Raw genomic sequence first — 27,542 nt, forward strand, 5'->3', positions numbered from 1 at the left:
ATTCCCAAACTGTTGTGTGTCCTTAAGATACTCCTATTATTCTTTCTCAGACCATATATTGGAAGGTATAATTACAAGGCATTCCAACGCTTGTCTTTATTGCCTAAAAAATAATCGAGGTATGTGATTTTTGACATAGATACTAAAATTTCAACAGCTTCTGACAGACTTTTGTAAATAATAATTCAGACTGATATATTTGAGAACTTAGGATTTCCAGATGGCTACTTTCCAGAGTAGGTTAACGATAACGTTTGCATTTTAATGTGGTCAGTAGCTGATCTGAGAGGTGTACTCGATAGCAAAAATTTCAAATTTATTTTTCATTTTCCCTTGTAGTTTATTTTTCAAGTCCACGTAATCCACAGGGGTGATAAAACCTAGCTGCAAAAGAAACTATCAGCCATGGGGAAAAATTGTGAAATGTCAAAATATGACTATAATCGTTATATTAAAGCTACCACTTTTTAAAAAATTTATTTTCCTTTTTTTTTATTTATCTTTTCTCATACCATTTATTTCCTTCTCTCCAAGCTATTTGTTCTTTGATATAATGTCCTCATACGATCTTTCTCTTCTTTCTAATTTCTGTTATTTTGGCAATAGTTCTTTCTTTTTCCTCCTGTTTTGATTCCTTTCATCTGAAAGTCATCGTCTTTTCTTATCTGCTTCAGTTTTCCCATACCTAGTCCTTTCTACTATATAACTTCTAATAGAAAAATAAATATTTAATTTTGTAATGTTTTTCTCTTGCATATAGCCTGTTTTCTCTAACTTACAAGAGCTTCAAAGTCAGACTAAATTTTACTCATTAGAATGGAAGAGGAAAGGCTTATGGCAGTACTGCAATAAATACTAGTTACCAGTGACTTGCTGACTCTCATCTGAACTTGGAAGAATAATTTTTGTTCAAGATTTGAAACTGTAAAAATCATACATGTGGTAAAACTTAGTGATGATACAGTGTCATCATTTCTTGAAGTCATGCTTCTCCCTCCCCATTTGGAGAACTGATTTTCACTTTTTCTGGAGTTTCATTGTCAGACAAGCGCATCCTAGAAATGCTTAGTTGGATATACATGCAGTTGGTACTTACATCCCTGTTTTGACATCCTTTCTTATCTGTGAAAGGAGAGGTTACAGTTCTAGAGGAATTTGGGGGGTTTATTCTTGATGCTTCAAATAGGAATGGGCTTCCAAAACCCATCTGGGACTTCGAAGAGTTCAGTGTGCAGCCGTGGTTTGTTGGACTTTTTCGTTCATTTTTTGTGGGGGAAGATCACTAGCAATAGAAAGTTAAAAATAAATCAGGAAAAAAAGGAAGTTATTTTTATATATATGTGTGCACATGTGGATATCTATGCACACATACATATATAAATTTGATTTTTATACTTACATATACACATGCTCCATCTGTGACTGAAAGTCTGGCAGAAGAAAATCTATCCATTTATATGGCTTTAACACATTCTTCTTGAGAAACTGAAATCCAGAATAAATTGGAAATAATAATGCTCAGTTGTTAACACAAAGACTCATCTTCGCAGGTGACATTTTTCTTTCATAACCAAGAAAAGCTTTCCTGCTAGAGGGAAGTTACTCACAATTAGACTTGAGGAGAGCTTAGCTGATAATGCTGTTATTAAGATAAATGAAACTCAGAGCTCATATATTTATGTAATCCTCTGTGCTCAGTGCGAGATGGCAGTTCTGTAACATGGGTTAACAAAACATCATTTCATAAATTCAATGGTATGCTAATTGACTCGGATTTTTTTTCCATACTTACTTGCAAAATTAAGTAACTAAGCTCTTAACAATAGAGTACTGTCTGAACAAGGAAGAAGGAGCTTGTTTTCAGTCATGCAATGTAGCTATGATAGCTGCAATGTATATCAGCCTGTAGTCCTGTATGAGTTAGTCAAAGATAACCTAGCCTATCAACTGAGCAGAGTCAGATGGATTAGAGGGACACTTAGTAAGGACAGCAGTGAAAAATGAAATCTCTGCTCTATGCAGTACCTGGAAATAGGTCTGTTTACAGTGTAGCAAAGTTCCAAATGCTCTGTTTGGGAGTAAAACCAGGCAGCTCACTTCAGATCTTTCCTCCTTTCCTGAGAATAAGTCTTTGTTCTGCTTTCACTTCAAAAGAAACAAAAACCAGAACATAAATATTTGTAATTGATATCTTGTTCTTTGGAACAGATGTTTGTGTGAAATTTTTTTTTTCTTTCACCTTTCTGAGGGGTTTATTCATCCATTATTTTGACTTTTAGGTCTGTTATTTCAGGAGAACGTAGAGAATTATGATGCATTACTTCACATTACTTCAGGCAGATTTGGCAATAGGATTTGAATCTAGGGAAACAGCATTCCGTAGAAAGAGTAGCATATTTTGATAATGAAAACCTATGAAACAAATATATTTAAATAATTTTCCCTAAAAAAAACCAATATGTGTTTTGTGGCATCCAGTAACAATGTGAATCCAACTCGTCAATTAAATTAAATGGTAGCAGATCTAGCACTGGTCTCTGCTGCATTACTTGATTTGTCCATCTAACTTGGCTGTGAGCCTTTGGATCTACATTTTGCATGGGCATGACTTAGGGAAGCTTGATTTAGATCAGGCCACCTTGGCCTACAAGACATGGCTCACAGATCAGGTAGACAAGTGCTGTCAATATTTCAGAAGCTACTTGGACCAAATACTTAACTGGTTGAAATCTCTTGAAAAAGTTGGATAATACTGTTCTAGACTGCATTTCTCTAGTCTGTTAATAAGAATGATATATAAGACAGTGTTAAACCCCAGGAAAATTATATTCTAATGTATTAAATTTCTGATGGTTGTACTAGGCTGATGCTTGTTGAGGAAAAATCTTGTGCATGTTATCATGTCTTCCTTTATGCCAATATTTGAGGCTTGCCCCGTATTTACATAGTATATTTGAATATGGTGGAAAAAATGCTAGTTTATAACAACTCTGTCATTATTTTTAAAAAATATTTGTATTTCAAGATCAGTAATAACTGCTGGTGTAATAGCACTGATTTCAAAAAGTTTTAAAACTCTAATAAGTAGAACTTCTTTATGCTGTAGAGTAAAAACAACCAAGGAGCTCTGTATACTTTATGTGGTTAACCACATAAACTAGACCATGTTAACAAGAACAATTTACATATGAAATGATTTACAGTAAAGGTTTAAAATCTATCTTTGCAAGCAACACTGTTTCTTCTCTTTCTCCAACCTAATCTTAAAAGCATTGTTTCTTACAGGCAGATATCTGGTCATTAGGCATAACAGCCATAGAACTTGCAAAAGGAGAGCCACCTCATTCAGAATTGCATCCAATGAAGGTTTTGTTCCTCATTCCTAAGAACAATCCACCAACGCTAGAAGGAAACTTCAGTAAATCCCTCAAAGAATTTGTTGAGGCTTGCTTAAACAAGGACCCAAGCTTTGTGAGTTTCATCTGTTTGTCAATGTATAGTAGAGAACTTGACTGCTTTACATGAATTACACGAATAAATGCAGTTCAGCTTTTCTAATATGGGGCAACATATTCACCAGCATCTCTTTTTTTTTTTTTCCCCCCCAATACTGTACATATTTAAAATCTCATTTGTATCAAGACTGAAGTCTGGATTTCTTAATCTTTTTATAGTGAGTCATTTAACACTCTCAAACACAGTAAAAAAATCTTTTTTTTTTTTTTAAGAGACCTACTGCAAAAGAGCTCTTAAAACACAAATTTATTTTACGAAACTCAAAGAAAACTTCCTACCTGACTGACCTTATTGATAGGCACAAGAGATGGAAGTCTGAACAAAGTCATGACGACTCCAGTTCTGATGACTCAGATACGTAAGTTTGATAAGTTTGTAAGATCTCCTTTGTAAATATAGGAGCCAAGTAGTTATTTTTAGTACATATATTCCTGTGTTCTGTTGTTTACAGCTTTTCAGCTTAGCAGCCTTGGTAAACCAATGAAATCTTGATTTCAGTGTTGCAAGGGATTTCATGCAAATTACAGTCACTGAGAACAATTCTTCTGGCCCATTCTATGCTACCTTCTCTCTTATGTAGGGTCTAGGGTCCTTCCTAGACATAAGGCCAACTGTTACTCCTGTCATGGGAGCAGAAGGTAGGACTTGCCCTGCGCAGCCAAGTAGCAGTGTGCACATGCACTGTGCTGTGTGTGCACATGGCCACCTAAGGAGGGCAGTTGTCTCCTTGGTGGCAAGTTGTCCCTCATTTTTGGCTATCTGAGTAAACAGGCAGAAGCATATCCTTGCATATAAGAGAGGGTTAGTGGACAATGCTTCCATAATAATGAGGTTTTGCGGTACAAACCATATCACCTAAGTTTTTTTTATGACGTGTTTTTTTTCCTAACCTTCCAGAAAAGTTGGGCCATTACAGCATGATAGTCATGAAATGTCAAATTCTTAATTGAAAAAGGAGAAGTGTTGTAAATATTTCCAGATTTCTTTCCTTTCCAATTTTCACTTCTCTCCATCAAATTTTGATGGAGCTGTTCAATAGGTTCATGAGTTGGTTTCCTTAGGAAACCAAGTTGCAAATAGTTACGACTCAGTTAAAAAGTTAACTTTGTTAGTCTAAAAGTAATTTTGAAAATAGTGGATATCATCAGATTACATACTTTTGAAAATCAAGTGACAATTTACTCACAAACCTGTTAAATTCCTCATAATCGAGAAAACACAACTATTCTCTGCAATTCCAGTCTGCGTGCTAATGGCAAGCATCAGGCTGGTTATGATTTCTTGGCTGCCGTTACAGCTGTAGATTTGTCCTACGTTATTAATGGCTTGATTCCTGCCAGTGATCGCAGTTCCAGCCCCAAACCAGGTCTGATTTGGAGGGTAAATTACTAGTCCTAAAACTGGTCTCAGATCAGTTACTAACTGAACTTTGAGGTTAAAGTCCATTGCTCCTGTGGAATATCAGACCAGCTTTGATAGCTTGGCATAGGAGATTAGTGGAACTCGAATGGTTATTGCAGGCTTGTGAGACAATTTAATGTTATGTCTAAGCCTGCTTTCCCCTCCTCTGCTTCCACAGCAGCCCTTGTATTAGATGTGATAAAAGGATGAGTTGATTTGGCATGCTGGAATACTAACTTTCCAAATCGATAAATATTTTTCTGTTGGATCAACTTGCTAGAGCTAATGTATTCAAGGAAGGTAGACCTGCCTCTTTCAGTGACAGCCAGAAGTTCTATGTGACTTCAAGCAGAAATCTTGGAAAATTTTCTTACACTGATGACGTGCTTTTTGACTTGGTAGGCCATGCTAAATACTTTTTGTACTGTGGCCACTAGATGCCTTTTAATTGGTAGTTTTGTTGCAAATCACTCTTAATTCACAGATCAGGAAGAAATGAACTTAGAGGAGGATATTTATGGTAGTGAGAGGAAGATTTTAATGCAGTGACTGATTAGTGTCAGCATAAATGTTTTTGTTCTTTTTAACTTCGCAGGAGTTATAGAAAAAACTACTATGCCAGCCTCAGAAAATGAGGCAAAAGATTGATTTATGGTGATGTAGTTTGTTAAAGCCATGCTGTATCTGTACTTTTTTAGCCAATTTTTTTTTTAAGTGGGAAATTTACCTTGCTAACAGGCTGGGGATGAACTGTCTTCCTCAAAGGTATTCTAAGCTAGTGTCTTAGCTGTTTTCCTAGGCAAAAAAGTGAATTAAGTCTTCTAATTTTTCCCCCTTCCCTAATGATTTGAGGTACTCCACTAAAGCCAGTTTTCAGATAGCAATAAAATACTTCATGTTACTTGTTTATGTAACTTATGAAAATGTTTTCAATCTACAATGCCTCTTTCTTTTTGAAGTTAATTTAACATTTAGTGAATTATTTTTTTAATTTCCCCAAAAGATAAATTACATTACTTTTCATACTTGTCTTTATACTTATTGGCTTGCACAATAGAATCCTGATTTTGGTCTTGACTGGAGTTTTTATGTTTAGCATATATATTGAATGAACATGGACAATAAGGTGTAGGTAATAAAACTTTTTTTCCCCCCCCCGCCCCCTTGAAGTGAACCAGATGGCCAGGCTTCAGGTGGGAGTGATTCAGGAGAATGGATCTTTACAATAAGAGAAAAAGACCCCAAGAATCTAGAGAATGGAGCAGCCCAGCCTTTGGAGTTGCAAAGAAATAAGGTGCCCAAAATATTGACTGTATTATACAAGGAGATAATTCTTGCTTTAATAATTTATTATATACCTTTAAAAGCATTTAAATTGTAAAACTTTAGAATTTTTGCTAAAAATGTATATTCTACAGTTGCCTTTCACAAAACGTTTTGAGTAAGTCTTAAAGTTTGGGTATTCTGTAAATGTGTCCTTTTTGTGTAGTTCATTAAATATGTACTAAAATATTTCCGTAGTTTGTGAAATATTACCACTGGAGGAAGACCAGGCAATATTTTATTTTTAAAATCTTCCTTCTGTAAAGTAAATTTAACCAGTACAGTACAAAGCTAGACTGGGTTTTGGGGAAGGCATTCTGGTCGTGTAGGAAAAAAGTCTACAATGTAGCGAAGAATGGAATGTGCATGTGTCCAGAAAAAAAAACCCAAATCAGAATAAGGGATGTTTAGGAGCTGCTCCATCGTATTCTCTGCAGCCCGTGTGCCTGGGCAAGTGGTTGTTACCCTAGCTCTGAAAATTCTGGGCGTATGTTCTTATCAGAACTGGAGAAATGTAAGAAAAATATTGTATCATATGGGAGGAACCTAGTAAATATCTATGTCCGTGATTTAGTACACGCTCAGTAGGGTCGTTTGGTGGGGTTGTGTGTGGTGTTTTTTTTTTTTTTTTTTAATTTTGAGCTTGCGTGTATTTGAGGTGCTGCAGCCTCAAATTTTAATTCAGCCTCCATTTTTCACGGTGCTTTGGAATAGTTGTACAACATTTTACATATTTGTATGTACATAGAAACAGATTTTTCATGAGGTGTAGTGTGTTGGAACTATTTTTTTCTTTAATTAGAAACAGAATACAATGAGGTTGCCTTTTTTCAGAAATAAAATTGGTCAGAATTTTGTTTTCTTTAAAGGAAAAGGATATCCCAAAGAGGCCTCTATCCCAATGCCTTTCTACAGTTATATCACCTTTATTTGCAGAGGTAAGTTATTGCTTTAAAATTTAACAATTCCAGGATTTATGTCTCTGAAAAATAGAAAAATACAATGAATGACACCTAAGGTTTCTACAACCCGTTTTGGACTTGATGTGTTACTGTTTTAGCTGTATCCTTTGCTTTCATGCATGTCTGCTTTTGAGATCTTTGTTTTGCTTCTAACAATAATTCATATGCATAGTAGCAACATCAACCATGCTAGCCTAAAGCAATGAGCATGAAAAACAAAAAGGTATGTAAGTGTTTGGATTGCAGCATTCCATTTTTTGACACTGCGTTATCTCTTTAGCTGTCATTTTATCTGTTACAAATTTTAAGTTCTTCAGTGTTCCAAGATATGGCTGTGGACCAGATCAGCAAATACTTAACTTTTGAATTTCAGTGTATTTTGTTCTCATTTTGAATTTTATATTTTTTATATTTGTTTTTTCCAAATACTTAAAACAACTTTTTTTAAAAAAAATCATATGAAGGGGAAGCCAGATATTTATGAAGATGTTATTATTTTAAAAAGTTGATAGAACTCTAAGAAACAAAAACTCCCATCTTGCCCTAGCTTTGTTACAGAAATAAAGTTAGAGAAATTGTTCTAATAAAAAGATGTTGTCTTAATTTTGTTCTAATGAATAAAGTCCTGCTTCAGAGGATTATCATTGAGTTTTGCATGCTGCTCATTAAGAATATTGAGTGTAGTAAAGCAAATAAACTTATTTAAAGGGGATGACCTCTGTATTGGTTATTCAGACTCCAATATTAAGTCAACCTGTCATTCTCCTATGTGAAGTGGAGAAACACTTTAAAAAGGGATTTTTGGCATTTTTCCAGTGCAGTTCTTTATGTATTACCCACTTGCTTGCCTTTGCTTGAGAATTTTCTTTCAATTCCCAATTCTTCCATCTCCCAAACATTTTCCTGGTTGCTCTGCATCTCCTTTAGGTCTTCCTTCTCCTTTTCCAATACCAAGCATGATACAGGTCCTGCATGCACTGTCTTCCACACTCCATCCTCCATTTTTATCCTTTCTTTATTTTTTCATTTTCTCCCCATGCCCTTTATTACCTGTCTTCTAGATACCTCTGCTCTGGGTTCTTCCTTCCCATGGTATTGCTAACTAGTTGCTGTGTCATTCTTTGCCTTTCTTGCTTCCCACTTTCATTTTCAAGGCCATTCTTTTAATTGCCACTTGCTGATCCCTCTAGGTATATGATTCCCCTAGCACTGCTGCAGCAACACAAACATTTTTCATGGCAGTCCTTATTAAGACTGCCATTTACTTCCATCTCTATAGCATACAGAAGCTACAGAAAAATTTTTCCGCACACACTTATTTGTTGTATCTTTTCATGCTGTGGGAGAAGACTCTTGGTCTGGTATCTGCTGTTTGATTCATACTTTAGACTCCTCTTCCATGCAGCTTCTGGCGGATAGCCACAACTTTCCCAAACTGTTCCAGAATTTCGTTGCAGGGTTTCCTTTTTCTTATGGGCATGGCTACTGTCTCTGCTGTCTGGAAGAAGTCTTATGTTACATTTTCTTTTGGTTAGCATTCAAACCACAAATATCTGCACCTTCAGGAATTATTGCTAGCTAAATTAGTGAGTTGCTCCATGGAACGCTGCCAAAAATGACAAAGCTGGCCATTCAGAGCTTTTTGTCGTCATGGAGTCTTCAAAGCTTTTGGCACAGAAGACAGGTGTAAAAACCAACTGTTGTCCCTAAGTAGTCTTACAGGGGAAGATAGTGCTCTGCATCCTTCTCCTTCGGTTGAACTCTGATGCAACTTAGGAGCCTTGGCTGCTCAGCTATGGGGTCCTGCCTCTCTGTGTTGCTGGTAGTAATCTGAAGGTTGGCGCACCTCAGCAAAGCAATTAAAAAATCCCCAAAAAACAACAAAACACCCAAGCCCAAACACAACAAAACCCCCCAAACAACAGAAAACAAAACACACCCTGAAAATGAACAAAGTTGTCATGCTTGTCAGTTATTTGTGATCTTCAGTGAACAGCTACCACCCTGATGTGGTTTCTTTCTCCTTATCAGAGGACACTGGCTGAGTACCGCATGTGGTGACTCATTCTGGGTTCCTTTTTGAAGGCAGGAGATCTGGAGGTGTACTTTGTTGTAATGTTCGCACTATTGTCTACTTCTATCATCTTGTCCTCAAGCTGTGACTTCTCAGTTTACACTAGGGGTTAGTTATTACTGGGAAAAGAAAAGGCATTTGTGTCTTCCTGTTATCTATGCTTTGTATGCAAGATTTCGCTCTTGAGCATCCTGGATGTAATGAAAAGAGAACACAAGCAGCAGCCAAAGAAGAGTGCAGAAGCCTACCTACTGCTGTGGTTGTACCTCAGCTGTTGTACACACAGACAGTCCTCTTGATTTCCTTTTGTTGAGACCTGAGTTACTCTCAGGAGGGTGCCCTAACATACCCATAAGCCATTGCTAAATGTGGAACTAGAACAATGATTATTTCCTTTATGTTTTCCCTCGCAAGACTCAGATTCCTTTTTAAAGAAAAACCTTTCCTCACTGCTGATGGCAACTCTTGAGCTGTAGTTCCTGACACCTGTTGAAAGTCCGCTTCAGAAAGTCCTGAAAGGCCACTTTAGTGCTTGGACATCTCTGCAGAACTTCACTGCCACTTTGTTCCCTCCGGAATGTCTTGTACTACACTGAACTCAAAATCGTCTTGATCTGTTAATTCTGCTTTCTGCTGCTTTCTGGGGATCATGCTTATTCCATGTGATAATCCCCCGTGCTATACTTAAGTAAGGCCAAAAGTGTATGCATAGCCACATTATATACCAGAAAGTGGCACAAACTTTCCATTTGTTCAAGCTAAGCTTTTTTCAATACTTGCAGTAATGGCATAAAGGCAGACTGGCTGTAGGTCCAGCATTCAGAGATGACTCTCAAATTAATTGAATAATTTGTAGAGAAGTATGTAGAAAAATATTTCACTGTTGTTCAGTTCTGTGTAAACAACTCAAACTCTTTGGTCCAAAGCACTCATAAGCACAGTCAGCTTCCTTCCAACTGGAGTATTTTTTTTCACCAGTTTGGGGTTTTTTTTGTTTGGTTTTTTTTTTCCCCTGAGAAATGACTTTGATTCCATCCTTCTTAAGAAGATGCTGCAAAGCAGCTCTTGCCAACAGCTGTAGTGGTAAATGTGGAGAGAAACTTGTAAATGCAGACATCCAACCTGCTGGGGAAAGTCCAGTCCCTGAAAGAAGGCCATGCCTTCATTCACCCTTACTACTGGGAACATGACATTTTTTTTCCAAGGAAGCCCAGACCCTGGCTGAAATTTTTGAATGTTCTTTAGTGAGTTCTGGGGAAGAAAGCATTTTACCAGCCTTACTGAGCGTGTTATACCAGCTCCTACATAAGCAAAGCACTGAGACATTCCCTCTGAGCCCCCAGTTCCTGCCTAATCGTGGGATCCTTTGCTTCAGGGGGGAGATGAGAGTGTGTTCAGGGTACTCTGATAGAGTTGACAGGATGAAAACATCTTGTAACAGTTCTTGCATAAGTGCACCTGCAGTGTATACGTATAAGCTATACGTGTACAAGTATGTATACTAAAGCGAGTATGTGTAAGGAGCACATCTTGCAATGGAACAGCTGCAGGTAAATACTGCATCTTTCTTGGGATACTTTGTCGTAATTTTTGAATGTGAGCACACTGGAGAGGGTATGTGAATGACTGAAGAGTTGTTAGGATGAATGACATCCTGATAACTACTGCAAAGACTAACTTCAGGATGAAAAAAGTCTTCAGGAGGTGAGGGTGTATAATGAAAGTCAAATGTGGACATTGTGGACAGTCACTTCCTAACAAGCTTTGGCATTATATTGTTTATAGAAATATTAATGAATATCTTATTAAGATATCCCTGTTTTTCTTCCAGTTGAAAGAGAAGAGCGAAGTGTGTGGTGGTAACACAGATTCCATAGAAGAACTGAGAAAGGCTATTTATTTAGCTGAAGAGGCTTGTCCAGGCATTGCAGACAACATGGTGTCACACCTTGTGCAGAGGCTTCAGAGGTAATGAAACTATTTCACTAAGGGCTGCAGAAAATTGCAGATCTGATTCTACAAATATTTGACTAGTGTTAAATTGAAAGAATTAATTTCTATTTATAATAGAGCAAAAAACCCACTTGTGCTTACAGTTTGTACAGTTGTATTTGCTTAGTAAAAAAACACCTAATCATATCAGCTGTTCTAATTTCTAGGTTCAGGCGATAGCCCATATGTGTGTTCATCCTGTTGGTGTGCATATTGTGTGTCAAATAAGACTGGGCAGCCTTTTCCCTTTGCAGTTCCTATAAGGGACATTCACACTTTCTTAGCGTCTGGGTGTATGTTGCAGAGAATGCCTTATGTCACTCTTAATTTACATTTTATCTATTACTTTGATAAATGGACTGTTCAGTTAGTTTTTTTTCAGTCACAGAGTAAGTGGTTCCTTGTTCATTCATTAAAGATAGTCTGTATGGCCTTTTGGTGGTACCTCCAAACCCAACTTTTTGTATTACTTCAAAAGGCCAAATTTTATAAGAGATTTTCTAACTGCCTAGTTTAGGAATATATTCTTAACAAACACTCAATCTGCTGTTCTTTTAAGTGCTACACAAGAAAAGATCAGGGGTATAAATTTCAGAATTACTGCTTGAAAGGGCTTTAAATGCAGCCTTGAATCCAGGAATCCACAGCTGTTGTGAATCTACACCATCCAGGTTGGATTGCTTGGTACGAGAAAAAAGTCATGGCAATGATTAATCATGGATTGCCACCTTGAAAAAGATCACTCTGAGCAGGTGTCTCCTTTATACTGTCTCTAACCACAGCCTGGTAAAGTTTAAGAATTCACACCTCTGAAATTAAAGCAGAGGATTGCCAGACTGACACTTTGTCATTCAGTAAAAATGAATGCCAAGAAATCTGCAATCAATCATGTGTCTTGCTTTCTGGGCTATTAAGCATGAAGCCCAATCAGCATCTGTGGTGCTAAAAGGTCACTCCTTGATGCCAGATGTCCTGATTCTCCTTTCAGTTGATCCTGGCAGGCTTGAAAGAGTTTCTGGAGCTTCCATCTCAGTTTGTTTCTATTAGGGGTTCCAAAACTGACCCCACTCTTTCATCAGTCCAGTATTTCAGTGTGAAGTTTCTATCAGCCTGGTACAGGGCCTTCCTGGAACTGGGAACCTCAGAGACTTTGGATGCTGCAACTGAAGCTGAAAATGACCATGTGGAGACAGCTTTCCACTGGGCATTTCTTTTGCGAAGGCTGGACAAGATCTTACTTGTTCCTGTCACGACAGCAACAGTCATCATTTTTGTCCTAGGAAATAGATTTGAGAACCCTTAATATACCTGTTTAGTATTTTGTTTTCCTTCTGTTCTGCTTCCTTGAACTATTGCTGTTTTTCTCGGTCATAATGTCTTATAATAGTGGAGGCAGGCACTTCATTTTCTTTGAAGGAGAGAAAGAAATATTCGTGAGATGAGAGAATGTTTCTTGATGGGTCACATCTGGGTGAACTTTCTCTTATTCCAGGGATGATATTCAGCTCATATAGCACTGCTTCCAGAAAGTGAGTGAAAGAAATGAATGGCAGGATTCCCCCCCTAAAAAGGAGTTTGAACCATTTCATAGCTTAGTAGGTATCCCTCATGGATAAAGCTATTTTTGGAGCTAGTCAACTTCTGAAAAGATAGTCTCTTCTTGTCTGAATACTAGAAGAAATATGCTCCGTTACATCATTAAGTCATTTATTGCAATATCCTCTTAATTTGATAGCTAACCATTGAAGATGGCTCTTCAATAACATGTTTCTAATGAGATTTTCATTCCCCTTATGATTGGTTAAAACGGGATTTCCCCAAACTTATCTGAATGAATTAGTTGGGACCCTCAGAAGATCTGCCCAATAACTTGAGTGAATCCATTTATGTTCCTCCTCCAGTTCTGATCTCTGATTTTTATAAAGTTTATTGAAAGCTTAACATGATTAAACCATTTTAAAACCACGTTTAAAAGTGTTCTTTGGATGATTTAAGAATCTGCCTAATCCAAGAAATACAGGTTTCCTGCCCCAATAACATTTTGGAAAGATTATGATGTAAACTTGCGAAGTAGGAAAGTTGGAATCACAAAATATTACCCCCAGTATGTAGAATTCTTACATCATCATACACTTCTCAGTAGCACACTTGAGCACGGGTTGTTGCCGTTCGTTAGAAAAGCAGTGGTGTTCTAATAGGGTGTATTTTACGTGTTGTTTAGCTCTTTGGCTTTTGGCTTTAAAGCGTGACAGCAGTGGTGGGTGTCATTCTGCAAGGAAAAAGGCTGGATCTTCAATAGCATAAAATGGAATAACTTTTAGTTGTTGCTTGTTGTAGAACACTGTTCCGAAGGTCACAACGATAACTGTATTTCTTTTCTTCTTCAGGTATTCGCTAGCTGGAGGAAGTAGTGCATCCTACTGACGTACTGTTCCTGACTCTTCTAAGACAACAGAGATCCCACAGTTTCTGCATTGAAGGCGCGCACCCTAGTGTTGTTCTGCCCCTCAGTCACTGGAATGTCCTTTGGTGGAAGGACATTCCTAAATGTGCAAGAGTGAAAATGAAGTCTCTCGGGTGGAGGCAGTCTTTCAGCTCCTTAAAGCTATAATTTTTTTTAATGATAATGCACATATTCCAGGGCGGTGTCTTTTTGTAAAATCTGAAATGTATATTTAGGTTTGTGATAGAGAAATTGAAGATATTGAGAAACCTCAGGTATCTTGCTTTAAGAATTCCACTGGGAGATGGAGTATGTTTGTTGGAATTGTGTACAGATATGTATATAATGTCTTTTTTAACTGAAAGCCTTTCAACGTGCATAAGGAATCACTGTGTACAAAATGGTAAAGTGCTTCTGTAGATAATGTTAGTGGGGTAAATATTTGACAGGCCATAACTGAGTATTGCCTTGCCTTTATTACATGTAAATTTTGAATTATGTGATAAGTGAATCTTGGTTTGATTTTTGTATGTGAAGGATTTGCCATTGAAAGAGTTAATCCTGTAGTATGGAACCTTCTATTCGTACCTCAGCGAAGACACAGTTTTATTCTGTTTCTCCAGTATTTCTTCCTTTTTATCTATATTCTGAGCGTGACTTTCTAATTATGGTACTACTTCTGGTTGTTTTAAATTTAATACACCTTGTCTCTCAAAGCTTCAAATTTAAATTATTATTTTTCCTAAAGAATGAGCTCTTTCATGTTTTCAGTTTTAAATTGTGCCAATGCAAATTCTGAACCATATGTATTGTTCAATTTTAGTAATAGATATTTGTGAAGCTTGTAGTGAGATTCAGATACAATCTTTTTTTCATCTAAACATGTTTGAATGCTCACACAAATAAATCTTTATCTACATTTATTCTGAAATATCTCATTAAGATGTTGGCTCTGAGACAGTGGCAAATGTTTCTTCATCGTGCCTATTTTTATCATTAAAGTGAATGTCTTGCAGCGTAAAAGAAAAATTATCCATATATTCTATATTTGGTCTTGCTGCCTAAATCTGTGCATCTCTCTACCGGAAGTGATAGATGTTAGACAGAAAGACTGCAAAACTGAGCCTGAGTGTTGTATGCTGTGTCCTATTACTTGTCCCCCCAGAAAAAAGTTACTTCTTGAAAATTCTGAATTTTGAAATTTCCACTGTTCCTGTGAGTGCTCCTAGATAGCCGACTTACGGTTTTATCGCTCTTGGCAACAGTAACGTTAGTTACACACACAGTTGATTCGGTGGCATTTTTTTTTTTCCACAGTATTACTCTGAGGTTTACCTTGGTTTGTTTCAGCAAGGCTATATTCAGGTGCTTCTTATTCTGGTAGCTAAGAGAGCATTTTTGCCTTGTTTTTAATGAAGAAATTGATGATTTTATGGTTTGCATGACAGGGAGGTAACTTATCTCTTTAATTTAAAAAAAAAAAAAAATATGAGTTTTGGAACAGAAAGGATTAAAATTTTAAAAGTATGGGCATGTTTACCTGGCTTGGTACAAAAAGACCCAGGTTCTCTAACCATTCTGGAAGCTGGTGAGGTCTCCTTGCAGGACTTCACATCGCCATGGTAGCCCTTATTCTATGCACATTAATAGCCTTAATTATTAATTCAATAATTTAACAGTTAGAGGACACTGTCATGCTAACAGAGCTATGAAACTTCGATTGAGTTGAAACAAGTTGAAAGAAACGGGTATGTGTGCACTCATTCTTGTAGCCGTATTCTTAGACACAGCGCGTTTGCCAGCATAACGAGGTAATGGTTTTCCTTTACGGCTAAGTGAAGCTAAGGTAAATTGAACAATGCGTAAGTTCAAGCAATGGTTTATAACTCCTCTTTGATTAATATCTTTAAATATGTTGCTTTGTGTGCTCTTAAACATTAAGGATAGGCTTACCCTTGAGGAAACAAATTTTGCTCTGCTATTGTGAAATGTGCATCTGAATACAGCGCAATGGGAAATTCACCTGCTGACATCTCAGTATTAGAACATTCAGCCATTCAATAAACATGTGCTATTACAGCATATGGAAATAAACAGATGTGTTTGCATTTGAAAAATAAACAGATTAATGGCAGCTTTTCCCCAGTCCTCTGTTGATGTAAGGACTTGAAATTAAAGTGAGCCTACTTGGAGATGCACAGAACTCAGAGACTTAGTGGGGAAGTTAAAATTATGGTGCTGGCTGGAATCTCAAGAATTTCTCAATCAGAAAATTAAATTCTAAGGTACGCTGGTTTTGAACTATCATTTAAAAAGCTATACAGACATTTTTTTTGAGTTGCATTTTAGTTGCATTCCAGGGCTGTATGTTGAGGAAATACTTCTCTGAGTAGATTGTGGCAGAATTTGCTTGGTGAATGTGTCCTTTGGTTTAGGAGCTTAAGATGCGTGAGACCTGCAGCAAGGGCAATTGGCCAAAAGGCTAGGACGTTTAGAAAAAGACAAGACCTCATTTATGGTAGAGATGTGTATTTTTATACGTAATATATAGATTATTTAAATATAGACTATCTTAAACTGAGATTCATTGAAAAAAGCGTGCTGTATCTTGAATGTAAAATTACAATCATTTGCTATTGAAAAGTATTGATGCTTTAAAAATCAGAATTATATTGGTAACAGAAGAGCTTCATTTGAAAGAAGCGTGGCCTCAGTTTCTGAAAGAAAAAGAAGTGTATTGATATTTTTGAGAGGTTGTTTCATGCTAAAAACATTTCTGTGTTATAACGTTGCACTGATGATTTTTCTGTGCAGGTAGTACTTCACTCAGTCTTGAATACACTAAGCGACAAGCTATCCCTATTTATGCAAACGTTTAAATTAGTGGAACTGCTTATTTGTCAGGGATTTCAAGATTAGGCAGTAACTAAACTCACTGTTTAAAAAAAATAAAATCAGTCATTTGAACTGAAGGCTTGCTTTTTGTAAGTATCATCAGATGCAAAATCTATTTTTTTAACTTAATTTTCCTTGCAGTTGCACTTTGTAGTTGATCACCATTTTACGAAAGGATGACGGCATGATCGCTATCGTACAGAATGCTTTTGGTGTCGTAACAAAGCAGTTCGTTCTCTGAAGTGCCCTGGCTCCTTCGCAGCGCCAGACATTTTGCGTACGTCCGTGTGGGTACGGACAGAGGAACCAGCGACTGTGGGGTGATTTAGCGGTGGTGTTCTGCCCTCAGCACGCGGGCGGGGTGGGCGGAGGGGGAAGGCAGGAGTGTGCGCGTTGGCACCTCGCTGCAAAGCAGCTGGCACGTCGTGGGTTCACGTCCTGCTTCGTCCACCCTAACTCCTTCACCTGCCTGTGCTTTTACTGTACTCGTGAAACGTCTCGTTTAGCTCTTACTGCTTTATGTGGCGGTCCGTATTTTATTTTTTTTTAAACAATGTGGTACCGGTTTGTAATAGTTGTACATTAGCCTTACTTTTAAGGCAACGTATTTTTGCCTTCAGAAATGTCACCATTGGAAGATTATCAGAAGCGCTAATAAGCACAGGTAAATGCAAGGATCAGTACAATCGCAAATTATTTTTGTAAGTTGCTGGGGAGGAGCTTAAAGTATAGCACAAATCTGCAAGCTTGCTCTTTTTAGCTGTGTTTTGCAGATGTGCTAGTAATTGCACTGAGCATATGCAGTAGACAAATTGTATGTAATGGTTTTCTGCCTTCTTTTAAAGCATGATTACAGAGGACAATTACAGTGTATATCTTGTTTTCTGTAAGATTGCTGCCTGTTTATAACCGTGTATTTAAATTTTACTTTTGTCACTCTACACCAACGTAATAAAACTCCTTGTAAACTACATGACCTAGAAATAAAGAAGGAAAAGTTTAATGAAATTTTGCCATCCGAGTGGTCAGTAAGATGAGATTCGGGGGTCCCCTCCTGGGAGGGGATGCTCTTGCGGGCTTGTAGCTCCGTTACTGCCCACATGTCAGTAATGGTACGGAGAAAGTTGTTTATAAATCGGTGTTCAGTTTGTCATCTCAGAATTTGCACAAGAGAAAGCTCTTGTTTAAATGCAAACCACACTTTCTGAGCAAGAATGTTGAGAATATTTTTTTCTGTTGGGGAACTTAGTAAGCTTATTTCTCACAGATGGCCTAACCATGTGGGAAGTTTAGTTCTTTTCTTGATTAAGGTGGTGTTTTTTTTTTTTTTAATCTACACATACGAGTGAGTGATAGTGTACTGTTTTGGTTAAATATGTGCAGTTCTGTATTACAGTTTGTCCTAGAGTAAGACAATGTGCCAATTTACAGATGGCAACGATTTAAAACCTGCCTTGTATCCCCCATCCTGCCAGCCCAGTGAAACTGATGAAGCGCTCGCATCGAGTTGCCTTAGCTCAACCCAAACATCGCATCCTTCGCTACCCATATAACCCAGTGACAAACTGCGTGACAGCTGCACTCCTGTAATTGTATTTCATTACTATTGTCTCCTGTTAAAAAACGTACGTGTGCCACATCATTGCCATTTTTTTTTTCTCTACCAATTTTTCTGTGCCCCCCGGGGGAGGGGGGGATGTTGTGTGCACTAGCAACTGGGGTTGTGTATCTGCACATCCGTACGTATGTTTTCTTCCCATCTAAAAAAAGGAAAAATGGTCAAAATCAGGCTTTGCAGGTCCTGCTTGTTTATCTGTTTTGTCCTTGGCTGATAAAATTGTGGGATGTGGCCCCGGTTTTGTCTCTAGAACAAGTTTTCCTTGTGAGAGTTCTTTTCTCTAGTCAGAGACCTTTATCAAGCTTTCTGCAATCACAGGGTGTGTTTCCCTACCTGCTAATGTGTCTTTCGGTGTCATTTTTGGCTGGTTTGAGCTGAATTTACAAAGGGGTTGAGGTCTCAACAGTGTTTAATTAAAATGTTGTGAAAATTGGTAGGCCTGAGTATATTAATAAATACTCACGTCTTAATGAAAGTTAAGTTAGGCAGCAGAGACACGATGGCGATGCTGAGCCTTGTGGGTACAAATCCACAGGCGTCCAGGCTTTGCTGATCCCACTGCGTGCGGTGCAACTGCCCATGGCAAGAAAGTTCTTGGGCTGCTTTTATGTTCATTAGCTGAAGCTGGCGCCTGATTATCCGTGGCGAGTAACAACAAGAAGAGTCGTCAATCTCTTGGAGTGACCGGTTTGAGGTTATTTTCCCACTGAAACACGAGAAGGGTGTATTTAGTCATGGCTACTAACCTGGCACACAGTGACCCTGCGTGTCTCCACGCCTCACTTGGTCAGATGGGCAGCAGCATGGTGTGAGTCAGGGTTAAAAATAAGTGGTTATATATTACAGCTTTCTAGTAAGTAAGTTTTATTCACGTAGACTTCAATTGATTGTAAGATACAACTGTCAAGGAAGTCGCTTTCATTCTCTTACCATTACTTCAGTTTGGGGTTAACCTTAGGAATAAAGAACTAGAAAAATGCTGACAAATGACAGCAATTCAATCGGTTCTATTAAAAAAAAAAAAAATTTAAAAAAAGTCACACTGGTAAAGAAGGAAAGAACTCTTATTTTAAACCTCTTTTCTGTAGAAAAAAAGATAATACAAAAAGGTGAAAATGCTGAATGGTGAATCAGGTGGAGCCACCCTAGCTAGGTCTCTGCTGTCATGATAAACAGAACTGTATCTTGATCTTTGCCTTAGACGGTACAGAAAAATAATTTTCCAAACTTTGTATGAAAATGAATCATACCCAGAAAAGGTGTTCTCCGATTTCAGGAATGTAAATAAAAGTCTTTCTTTTGAGAGCTCAGAATAAACTACTGCAGCAGAGAGCGGTAATGAAGATTGTATCCCACAAGCCCCAGTGATCTAAAATAAAATTCAATTTCGGCTGAATTAAGGGCACGGCCCTCAATATAATTTCTATTAAAAAAACCAAAATCTCTTCAGTGTTATAGATAACAATAAAGGACAGATGTAGGGACCTAGCTTGTAAGGCTTTGCAGATATTATTTTACAGCTCAGTAATAATTTTTTTTGGGGGGGATAAGGTCTGCAGCCCGTTACTGTACTCCATAGCAACATCACCTGCTGTTGCTGCTTCAGCTCTGTTTTTCCAAGCCTGCTGCCGAGTTGTTGTTAATCTAAGCCGTGTTATTTCCCCTTTTCATCACTACAAAGATGTTCGCATCCCTGGTCAGTCTTGAAGCGCTCCAGTTCCTGTACGTCACTGGTTCACTGGGGCTGTTGAATTCACTCGCTTTGGCCCTGCAGAGCAGGGTCACAGGCTTGGAACGGACAAGCCAGTGGGACCTGCAACTGGGAGAAAGTTCTTCAGATTTTTCTAAGTTTGTCCTTCATCATGTCATACGCAGACAGAGGCGATGCTGTAGGGTGAATGTGATTATTGTATCCGTACCGATATTCGGGGGAAATAGCTAAGGAAAAGAGCAACTGCAACAAGTTACCTGCCCAAGGGTTTGGAGGTTTCCACGCAGCCGAAGGAAGTATACGCTGAAACGCTTGTTTCCCTCTGTCAGGGTGGCTCGGATGCGGCCATGGGGACCCTCGCTTGTCATAAGGGGTTAGGAGCCCACCCTGTTCTTGGGTGAAGATAGATACATGCGTATCTTTGTTCGGGGTGGGGGGGAATAGAAAGAAGGCTTTACTGTCTTGAAACAGGAATATGTATGATAGTATTGTGAGGTATTTTATTCCCTTTTGTTGTGAGCAAAGCTGTAAGCCATTTTATACATCGCACGTAGGTAAGCCATTAACAAAGTCAATAGCTAGGCGAAGAAAAAGTGGGGGTAGAATTGTCCCAGCTTCATTTCCCAGATCTGGATTCAGGCCCCCTCTGCCTAGCGCTGCGTTTCCTCAAAGGCCCTTAGTGCCGACAGATGCGTTTCCAGCACGCTGAACTTCTGTTAATGGAAGTTTTAAGTCACCTTCATGACGAAGAGTTTCTTAAAACATAAGGAAAAGCATCTAAGCATAGCGGGCTTAGTGCTGCCAGCCTCCTGAGTGGGCCAACAGCTCATGGTAAAGCCAGGTGTAATAAAGGGGTATTTCCGCTGCTGGTTATATCTGACGCTCTCTGCATACGGAGCACTGGCGGGGAGAGGGGGAGACTGAAATTCCAACAAGAAACCGAAAGTCACACTAGGACGTGTAGCAGGCAGGATGAAAACTTGGGGCTTCAGCAGTACCCCCAGCTTATAGCAATTCAGTTACCGAAATGCTCTACATACAAATTAATCACAAATAGCTGCGGTTCTCGTAGCATACAGGTTTTCTTTCAAGTTTGTAAAACAAACAGCAGAATGTCACCACAGCCTTTAATCTCTTCTTGTACATACCATTCACAGTACATTAACAGCCCAAATAATATTGCACTGGATTATTTTAAAAATTTTTCATCTTGTAAGTAGTATTTACTTTTCAAAGCCAACAGATGAACAATTTGGTCAACTTGCACCAAGAAAATGGTTAGATAAGAATCCTATACTTTATTTATACCACACGGATTGGTAACCCCAAAGGGAAATGAGAATGAGCTGTAAACTGTTTCCTTGTTAAAGATAGAAAATTAGTAATTCCTTGCTGATTAAATGTAGAAAGACTGGGGAAAAAAATGAAATCGGAAAGTTATCTCATTCCTGTTAGACTGCTTGCTGTATATATAATTATATTCTATACTGTGAAAGTCCATCTACATTTAAAAATCCAGCAGTCTACAGATTAACATGGTAAAAAAAAAATATATATTTTTATGAAAAGAGAAGAAATAGCGTTTGCCTCAGAGGAGAAAGTTTTCAGATTGTGAAGTTGTCTTCTTTTTTTTTTTCGGTGCAATCTTTGAGGCAACAAAATGTCTTTTGGCATTTGGCACTCTAATAAGGACAATATTTTAATACTGGCACAAGCTAAAAACAGCACAGAATGACAAAATACAAGACGTGAAACGAACCGCAGCCACTGGGATGATGGTAAGCTAGTTTGAACATATGGAGAACTCAAACAGTTTTGCGGAGGAATTGTGAAAGTTTCTGCAAAACCACACTTATTTTTTTTCTTTTCTTTTACCAAATTGTAAGTTTTACTAAACTTGGAGGGAGAAAAGAGTTTCAAATGTCCTCTAGAAAATCAGCAGCTGCTGGACAATCAACACGGCGGCTTGTTCAGCCGTCAATAGGCATGAGGCTCTTTATGACTCAGAGCTCGAGTGCGCGAGGCAGAGCTGGTGGCACTTCGGATCACTTCCATCCATCTGTGAGGAGGCACGAGGAGAGACACAAACAGAAGAAGGGTCAATTCCTGAGGAAAGATTTCTTGAAGGATACAGTCTGCGCTATTAGTTGTAGGCAGTTTTGTTGTCAGTGCCTATGGGAGCATCTTGCTTGCTACTTTACTCCTAAGTCTACCCCAAGTCAAGAGGCTCTAGATCCAAATGACTGCCAAACACATATATGAAAGGACGTTGAGAGAGGATAAACAGGGGGGGGCGGGACCCAAAATTAATGAACTTAGTAGTGGTTTTACTTGTTCTGCAGACATCAAATCTCCTTTTTTTCTGGATGGTCCAAGTGATGGGCAGCTGAGACCAAACACTCTTAATTCTAGAGTGAAAAAATGTAATTTAGCTCAGTTCCTACTTCTTTTTCCTAGAACTGAGAAAGGGCTTTTGTATTTTTTCTATTCTACTAATTTATTTAATCACCACTTTCCCACAATTTACCTTATTTATAGTTTTAGACTGACATGGCTAAAACTTAATAATAGCTTTCTTCAATAAGAGAGGAAATGAAGATTTTTGACATGTTAATGCTTCATATAAAAGACCTAAGTTAGTTCCCAGTACGAACAACCTCAAACCACAACTTAGGAGGCGTAGTGCCTGTTTCCTGGCTCTCCATGTATCTGAAATTCAGTGAGAGGTGTAAAAATTACATGCTGAAGTGGCAGAAGTACATAGTAAGAACAGCTGCTTCTGTGAAAAATCAGAATGTTATTTCAGGTGTGGATTTTCCATCCAGTTGTACTAGAGGGAGTGAAGTTACTCTGCACAGCTACTAAAAAGTCCTGTGATCTGTTTACATGCTTCCTGAAGCCTGAGACATAGAGCTCCCCGCGCAGCCAGCCTGATCAATTTTGAGTGGATAATTCCTGCACATAACGCGGGATTTGTACCGATTACTATTACAGCTGCCACGTTATCAAAACCAACCTCTTGGTTCTAACATTATCAGGTTTAAAATTTCTTTTAAAATTTTAAAGGGTTCTTTCTCTAGTTGTGCTGAACTACTTGCCTGTATTACTGAATTGATTTATTAAACTTCGCATCTACTACCCTTGTTCGGAAGAAAATCCTGGAATTTTACAGAATTCCCTCTCACAGAAGATGGACTTACCTTTCAAATGTGTATTCACTTTCAGCCCTGAAGTAGTACACGTGGGATTTGAAATGTAGCTTGAACACATAATCTTTGTGAATGTTTTCAGATTCGGAAGGAATGGTAAGTGAATATCCCAATAAAGGAAGGCTGGCTAAAGGATGATTGTCCTGAAAACAAATGATGGAAAATGCTGTGAGATCAAATGCCCTTAAGTAAAAAGAGCACATAAGTAAAACGCAAGATAGATACACACTCATTTAAAGGTCATCATCGCATTTCCACACGTGCATGGAAAAAATACCAGCTTTATACAATGGCAATGATCTTAATCGTCTGCTAGTTTCAGCTTGCCCATCTTTATAGACCCTTCTCATAAGGATCTGCTGCAGGCTGATCCTGTCAGTATTTCCTCATAAGAAAGTTGTCTGAAATCTCGGACTTCCACTGTTTTCAAATTGACTAACATAAAACTCCATCATTCGGCATCGGCAGAGCACCACGCGTGTTCATCCGAGGCTTGCAAACACCTGCTCCTTTAGAAACGTACCGGCCGCCCTGCAGCATTCATTGCTGAAGTCCTTTCACTTCATGGCATGGCACGTATAAACAAATCATTTCTTTATCCCGCTTACGTGTAGAATATCCTACGATTCATTCTTTTCTCTTTTTTTTAGTGCAGAAACATAGCAATGAAAGGACAACGTAGCAATTGGAATTATTTTGTGCTTACGCCCTGCTTGAACACAGGGATTCAAAAGTCCAACAGCTTCTAGAGAGGAAAACCCTAGTTCCGCAGTGCGATGTTTGCTCAGCTGGATTAATCATTGGCCGCTGTTCTTTCTTGTTTGACTCAAGTGTCAGTAACGGTAAACAAAATTTATAAGTCACGATTAAGTTTTTAATTGTAATAATCTCAGAACTTGTACAAGAGAAAACTCTTGTTTAAACTCGCACCGCAATTTCTGAGCAGTAGTGATATCTGTTCTACTTTTAGGGATGATATGCACTGTGACTGTTGAAAATTTCAGGGAACGAGCACGCGTTCTTCAACTGACAAGCGAGCAGATTGAGAACGGGCTCTGCTCCGTGTTCCAGCGGCAGTAAAGGCTGCGTAGCCGTGACCAGTGCACTTGCTTCTCTCGCCTACAGCATCCGTGACCGATGTCCGCTTTTCTCCCTGCTACCGCTTTGAAAAAACAAAAGGTCTTTTCCAGCCACACGCACTTGTGCAGTCCGTTACCTGGTGCGATTTATAGAAGAACATACAGAAGTTGGTGAACACCACCCAAAGCTTCTGCCACCCGTTGCTGTTTTTGAATTTTCTTAGGAGATTTCCAGACAGCTGGTTCTGAAACAGATCAAAAGTAGCCAAATAAAACAGTGACAGCTACCTGCAGCTTAATTAGCGTAAGAAAAATTATCTGCTTTTATCTGGTTGTATGTGACCTTGTTTATGTGAAAATGTTTTGGTTGAATGGATGTATTTTTCTACTACTAAGTAGCGCTTTATGTAATATATTTTTTTGTTTGTAGCTGGGTACTTCCAAAAACTTCAAGCTACTACACTTATTTTTTATAATTGAGGTGGCTTTCAGTAATATATTGCCAAACATCAGTCAGTCGTCTTATCCTAGTCTGTCTTTGCTGTTTTCAAATGATACTTAAGTAGAATAATGGAAACAGAAAGTCTGACATGAATTTGTGATGTAAAGGAAAATTATGACATACTTCAGAACTGCAGAGAGAGATTGAGCTCTCAGTACCCAGTGAGTTCACATGGTAACTTTTCAAAGATTTCAAAAGCAAGGACTGTTAACCTTATTCTTAGCTGGATTTTGGATATTTTAACAAAAATGAGGAGGAAGCTGTAACCAAGTACAAGTATTTAACGGCTAGCGAAAGAAACTGCTCTTCACACAGTGAAGAGCTAAAGTCCAGCATCATTGTGCCTTGCAAATGAAGGGGAGTTCTCAGTGAATCATTAATTACTTCCCATTCCTTGTTGACTGTAAGGGCTCTCACCTGGATCAAAATAGCTGTTTACATCATCCTCTTTATATAATGCAGAAGCTAGTAACCTAATCTGTAAAGCTTAATACTCAAAGTCTGGTGGTCCTGATTTATCTACTACAAATTAAATGTTCTTGAAAATATTCTGTTTTCACCAGTCTTGGATATACACTAAAGCCTTTGCTTCAAATCATCCCATTCTCTGATATCTGGACTGCTGCCTCCTTGCCCTAAGTTACAGGCGTACTCCTTAATTTTCTGTTACCTCATTACTCTGGAGGATATCATAAAAGGACAGGCTTTGCATTCGGTACCAGCAGACATATGAAATGGAAACAGGCCGCTGATCACTGATCAGTCCAGCAGGTAGGGAAGTACAGTCACTGACAGAGAGAGGATCTTCTACCACGAGAGAGACAGAAAGGAGGGAGAGACACAAAGAAAATAAACGATAATGCTGAAGTGAGAGCCACCAACAGAATGATGTGAGCATGAGCGTAACCTGCCACGCATGGAACAGCAGTGGAGCTGAAGATGTTTTCACAGAACAAGGTATGTCTCCAGGGTGTGTTTGGTCTTCGCGGCTTTGTTTGCATTCATTTGAGGCACGGGGAGGAACAAAAATAAGGAACAATGAGCCCTGATCTCAGACCAGAAGATTTGCCTAACTAAATGTTTTAATCGTTAGAATTAGTCACTGGTTTAAGTTTTCTATCTATTTATAATGAGCCCTCTGCTTTAGGGAAAAATATGAGACCTTGTTCCGCGCTGAACTATTCCTCCCGTGCAGGATATAAGGGTATAAAGAGCAGAAAATCCACCAGCATGGGATCAAAAAGAAGCTCTACAATCAGTTTTTTAGTACAGAATAATTTTCTTTGCCACATTTCAGCAACTCGCCTTCTCTTTAAAACCAGGGGCAGTTACACAAACTACAATACTGTCTGTCCTTGCACCTCTATGTTCTGTGTCAGCGCGTCTTCTCTAGAGCAACGGTGGCCTGATGTCTGAGGGCTGCCTTGGGAGCAGAAGCCAACCCAGCTTTAAAACTCCTTTTACTGTTTTCTTTAAGGATAAATTTCCATTTGATGAGGACTGTGATAAAGTACTTGGAGCTCCCTGGAGCCTTTCTTGGGTGAAGGAAGAACACGTAAGCAGGCTTACCACCTCATCCTAAAACCTACACTGAACTAGGAGTCTTTCATTTTAACCTTTGACAAGTCAATGTCTGCATCTCATCTGTTGAGTACAGAATTATCGAATGCGTATCACATTGGCTTAGCTGTGATTGGGGGCAAAAAAGGATTTTTATTTTGACGTGGAAAACGCAAATAAAGAAAAAGCAGATGAGACTGAGCAATGAGACAAGGTTCCAGAAAAGATGGCTAGGTAAAGAAAGTAAGTTAGTAATACACACAATTAAAACTCTGGCTGCAGCAGCTAAAGACAATATCCTTTCAGCTCGAGCAATGACTTAATGCCTCTGTAACTGAAAGCATTAAGACAGTTTGACCTGCTTTAAATTTTAAAGGGCATCAGCATTTTTTTTGACTTCTATGAGAATTACTGCTCTAACTGATTTTACAAAGATGCACTAAGGGAGCGGATACGTGTGTCTTGACTGATGGTTTATGCCATCATTTGGAGTCAGTTAAATAGGTGTGCCTGAAACTTCCCCAGACGGAGACAACGGAATAGTGCACTTATTAAGGAGGAGCAAAAAGGAAATTGTCATTCAAGAGCGAGTCTGGAGCTGCAGTTCAGATCGTTCTGAGGCAGATACCTCCACAGCAATACTAAAGTCGATCATTGAAACACTGGTATTTCTGTGCCAGCAGACGTGCACCGTAGTGTTGCCACGGTGTGGTGACTGACGTTCGAGTGAGGTGCGGGATGCACTGAGGTCGTCCTCAGATTCCTGGTCTACAGTAGTTTCATCAGGAGACTCTATGAAATGCAGGGAAAAAGCATCTTTCTTCCTCTATGCAACAACATATATAATTGGAAAAATTAAACAAATCAATTCTGTCCACAATATTGTGAACTAATTTTAAAACACACTTTTAGAAATAATTTTGTGCAGATGTTAAGTAGATTTTTTTTTTTTTACGTGTTTCTGCAAGTGTCAGAATCAAAGACTAACTACCGTGCTTTGTTGGTGCTTTTAATACCTTCCACAGACAGGCACTGCCCAAATCTTGTTAAATAGTTCCTGGAATCATTATGCTTAAGTCACTTCTCTATTCAGTGAAACTTTCTGCTAACATCAACAAGAACATTAAAATGGCGCATATATAAAAAAATATATATATATATATAAAAATCAACTTCAAATGTATCAGTTTGACCTGTGCCCAGCATTTTTCACCACTTTGCTTAGAAGCAATCACAAATCATACTGATGAAAGTGAA

General features: G+C 38.4%; 2 protein-coding genes across 6 annotated transcripts in view; one reads left to right on the top strand and one right to left on the bottom strand.

The window, feature by feature from the left end:
- STK24 (serine/threonine kinase 24) overlaps positions 1-15,183 on the top strand; it is a 61,799-nt gene extending 46,616 nt beyond the window's left edge. The window contains exons 6-11 of one of the 2 annotated variants that reach the window (XM_075138166.1): positions 3,286-3,471; positions 3,729-3,874; positions 6,088-6,211; positions 7,110-7,178; positions 11,108-11,244; positions 13,656-14,634. In XM_075138166.1, the coding sequence (XP_074994267.1) occupies positions 3,286-3,471; positions 3,729-3,874; positions 6,088-6,211; positions 7,110-7,178; positions 11,108-11,244; positions 13,656-13,692 (699 nt within the window). In that variant the 3' untranslated portion in view covers positions 13,693-14,634. Of the gene's footprint in view, positions 1-3,285; positions 3,472-3,728; positions 3,875-6,087; positions 6,212-7,109; positions 7,179-11,107; positions 11,245-13,655 lie in introns of both variants that reach the window. The other variant, XM_075138176.1, reaches the window with a different exon arrangement.
- A 5,862-nt stretch (positions 15,184-21,045) lies between these two features.
- FARP1 (FERM, ARH/RhoGEF and pleckstrin domain protein 1) overlaps positions 21,046-27,542 on the bottom strand; it is a 217,866-nt gene continuing 211,369 nt past the window's right edge. For all 4 annotated transcript variants that reach the window (XM_075138217.1, XM_075138188.1, XM_075138208.1 and 1 more), the window contains 4 exons: positions 26,914-27,077; positions 24,361-24,468; positions 23,136-23,287; positions 21,046-21,994 (listed from right to left, as the gene is read on the bottom strand). In XM_075138217.1, coding sequence (XP_074994318.1) covers positions 21,913-21,994; positions 23,136-23,287; positions 24,361-24,468; positions 26,914-27,077 — 506 coding nt within the window. In that variant the 3' untranslated portion in view covers positions 21,046-21,912. The remainder of the gene's footprint in view (positions 21,995-23,135; positions 23,288-24,360; positions 24,469-26,913; positions 27,078-27,542) is intronic.

The sequence above is a fragment of the Calonectris borealis genome, chromosome 1 (assembly GCF_964195595.1).
Source record: "Calonectris borealis chromosome 1, bCalBor7.hap1.2, whole genome shotgun sequence".
NCBI lineage: Eukaryota > Metazoa > Chordata > Aves > Procellariiformes > Procellariidae > Calonectris > Calonectris borealis.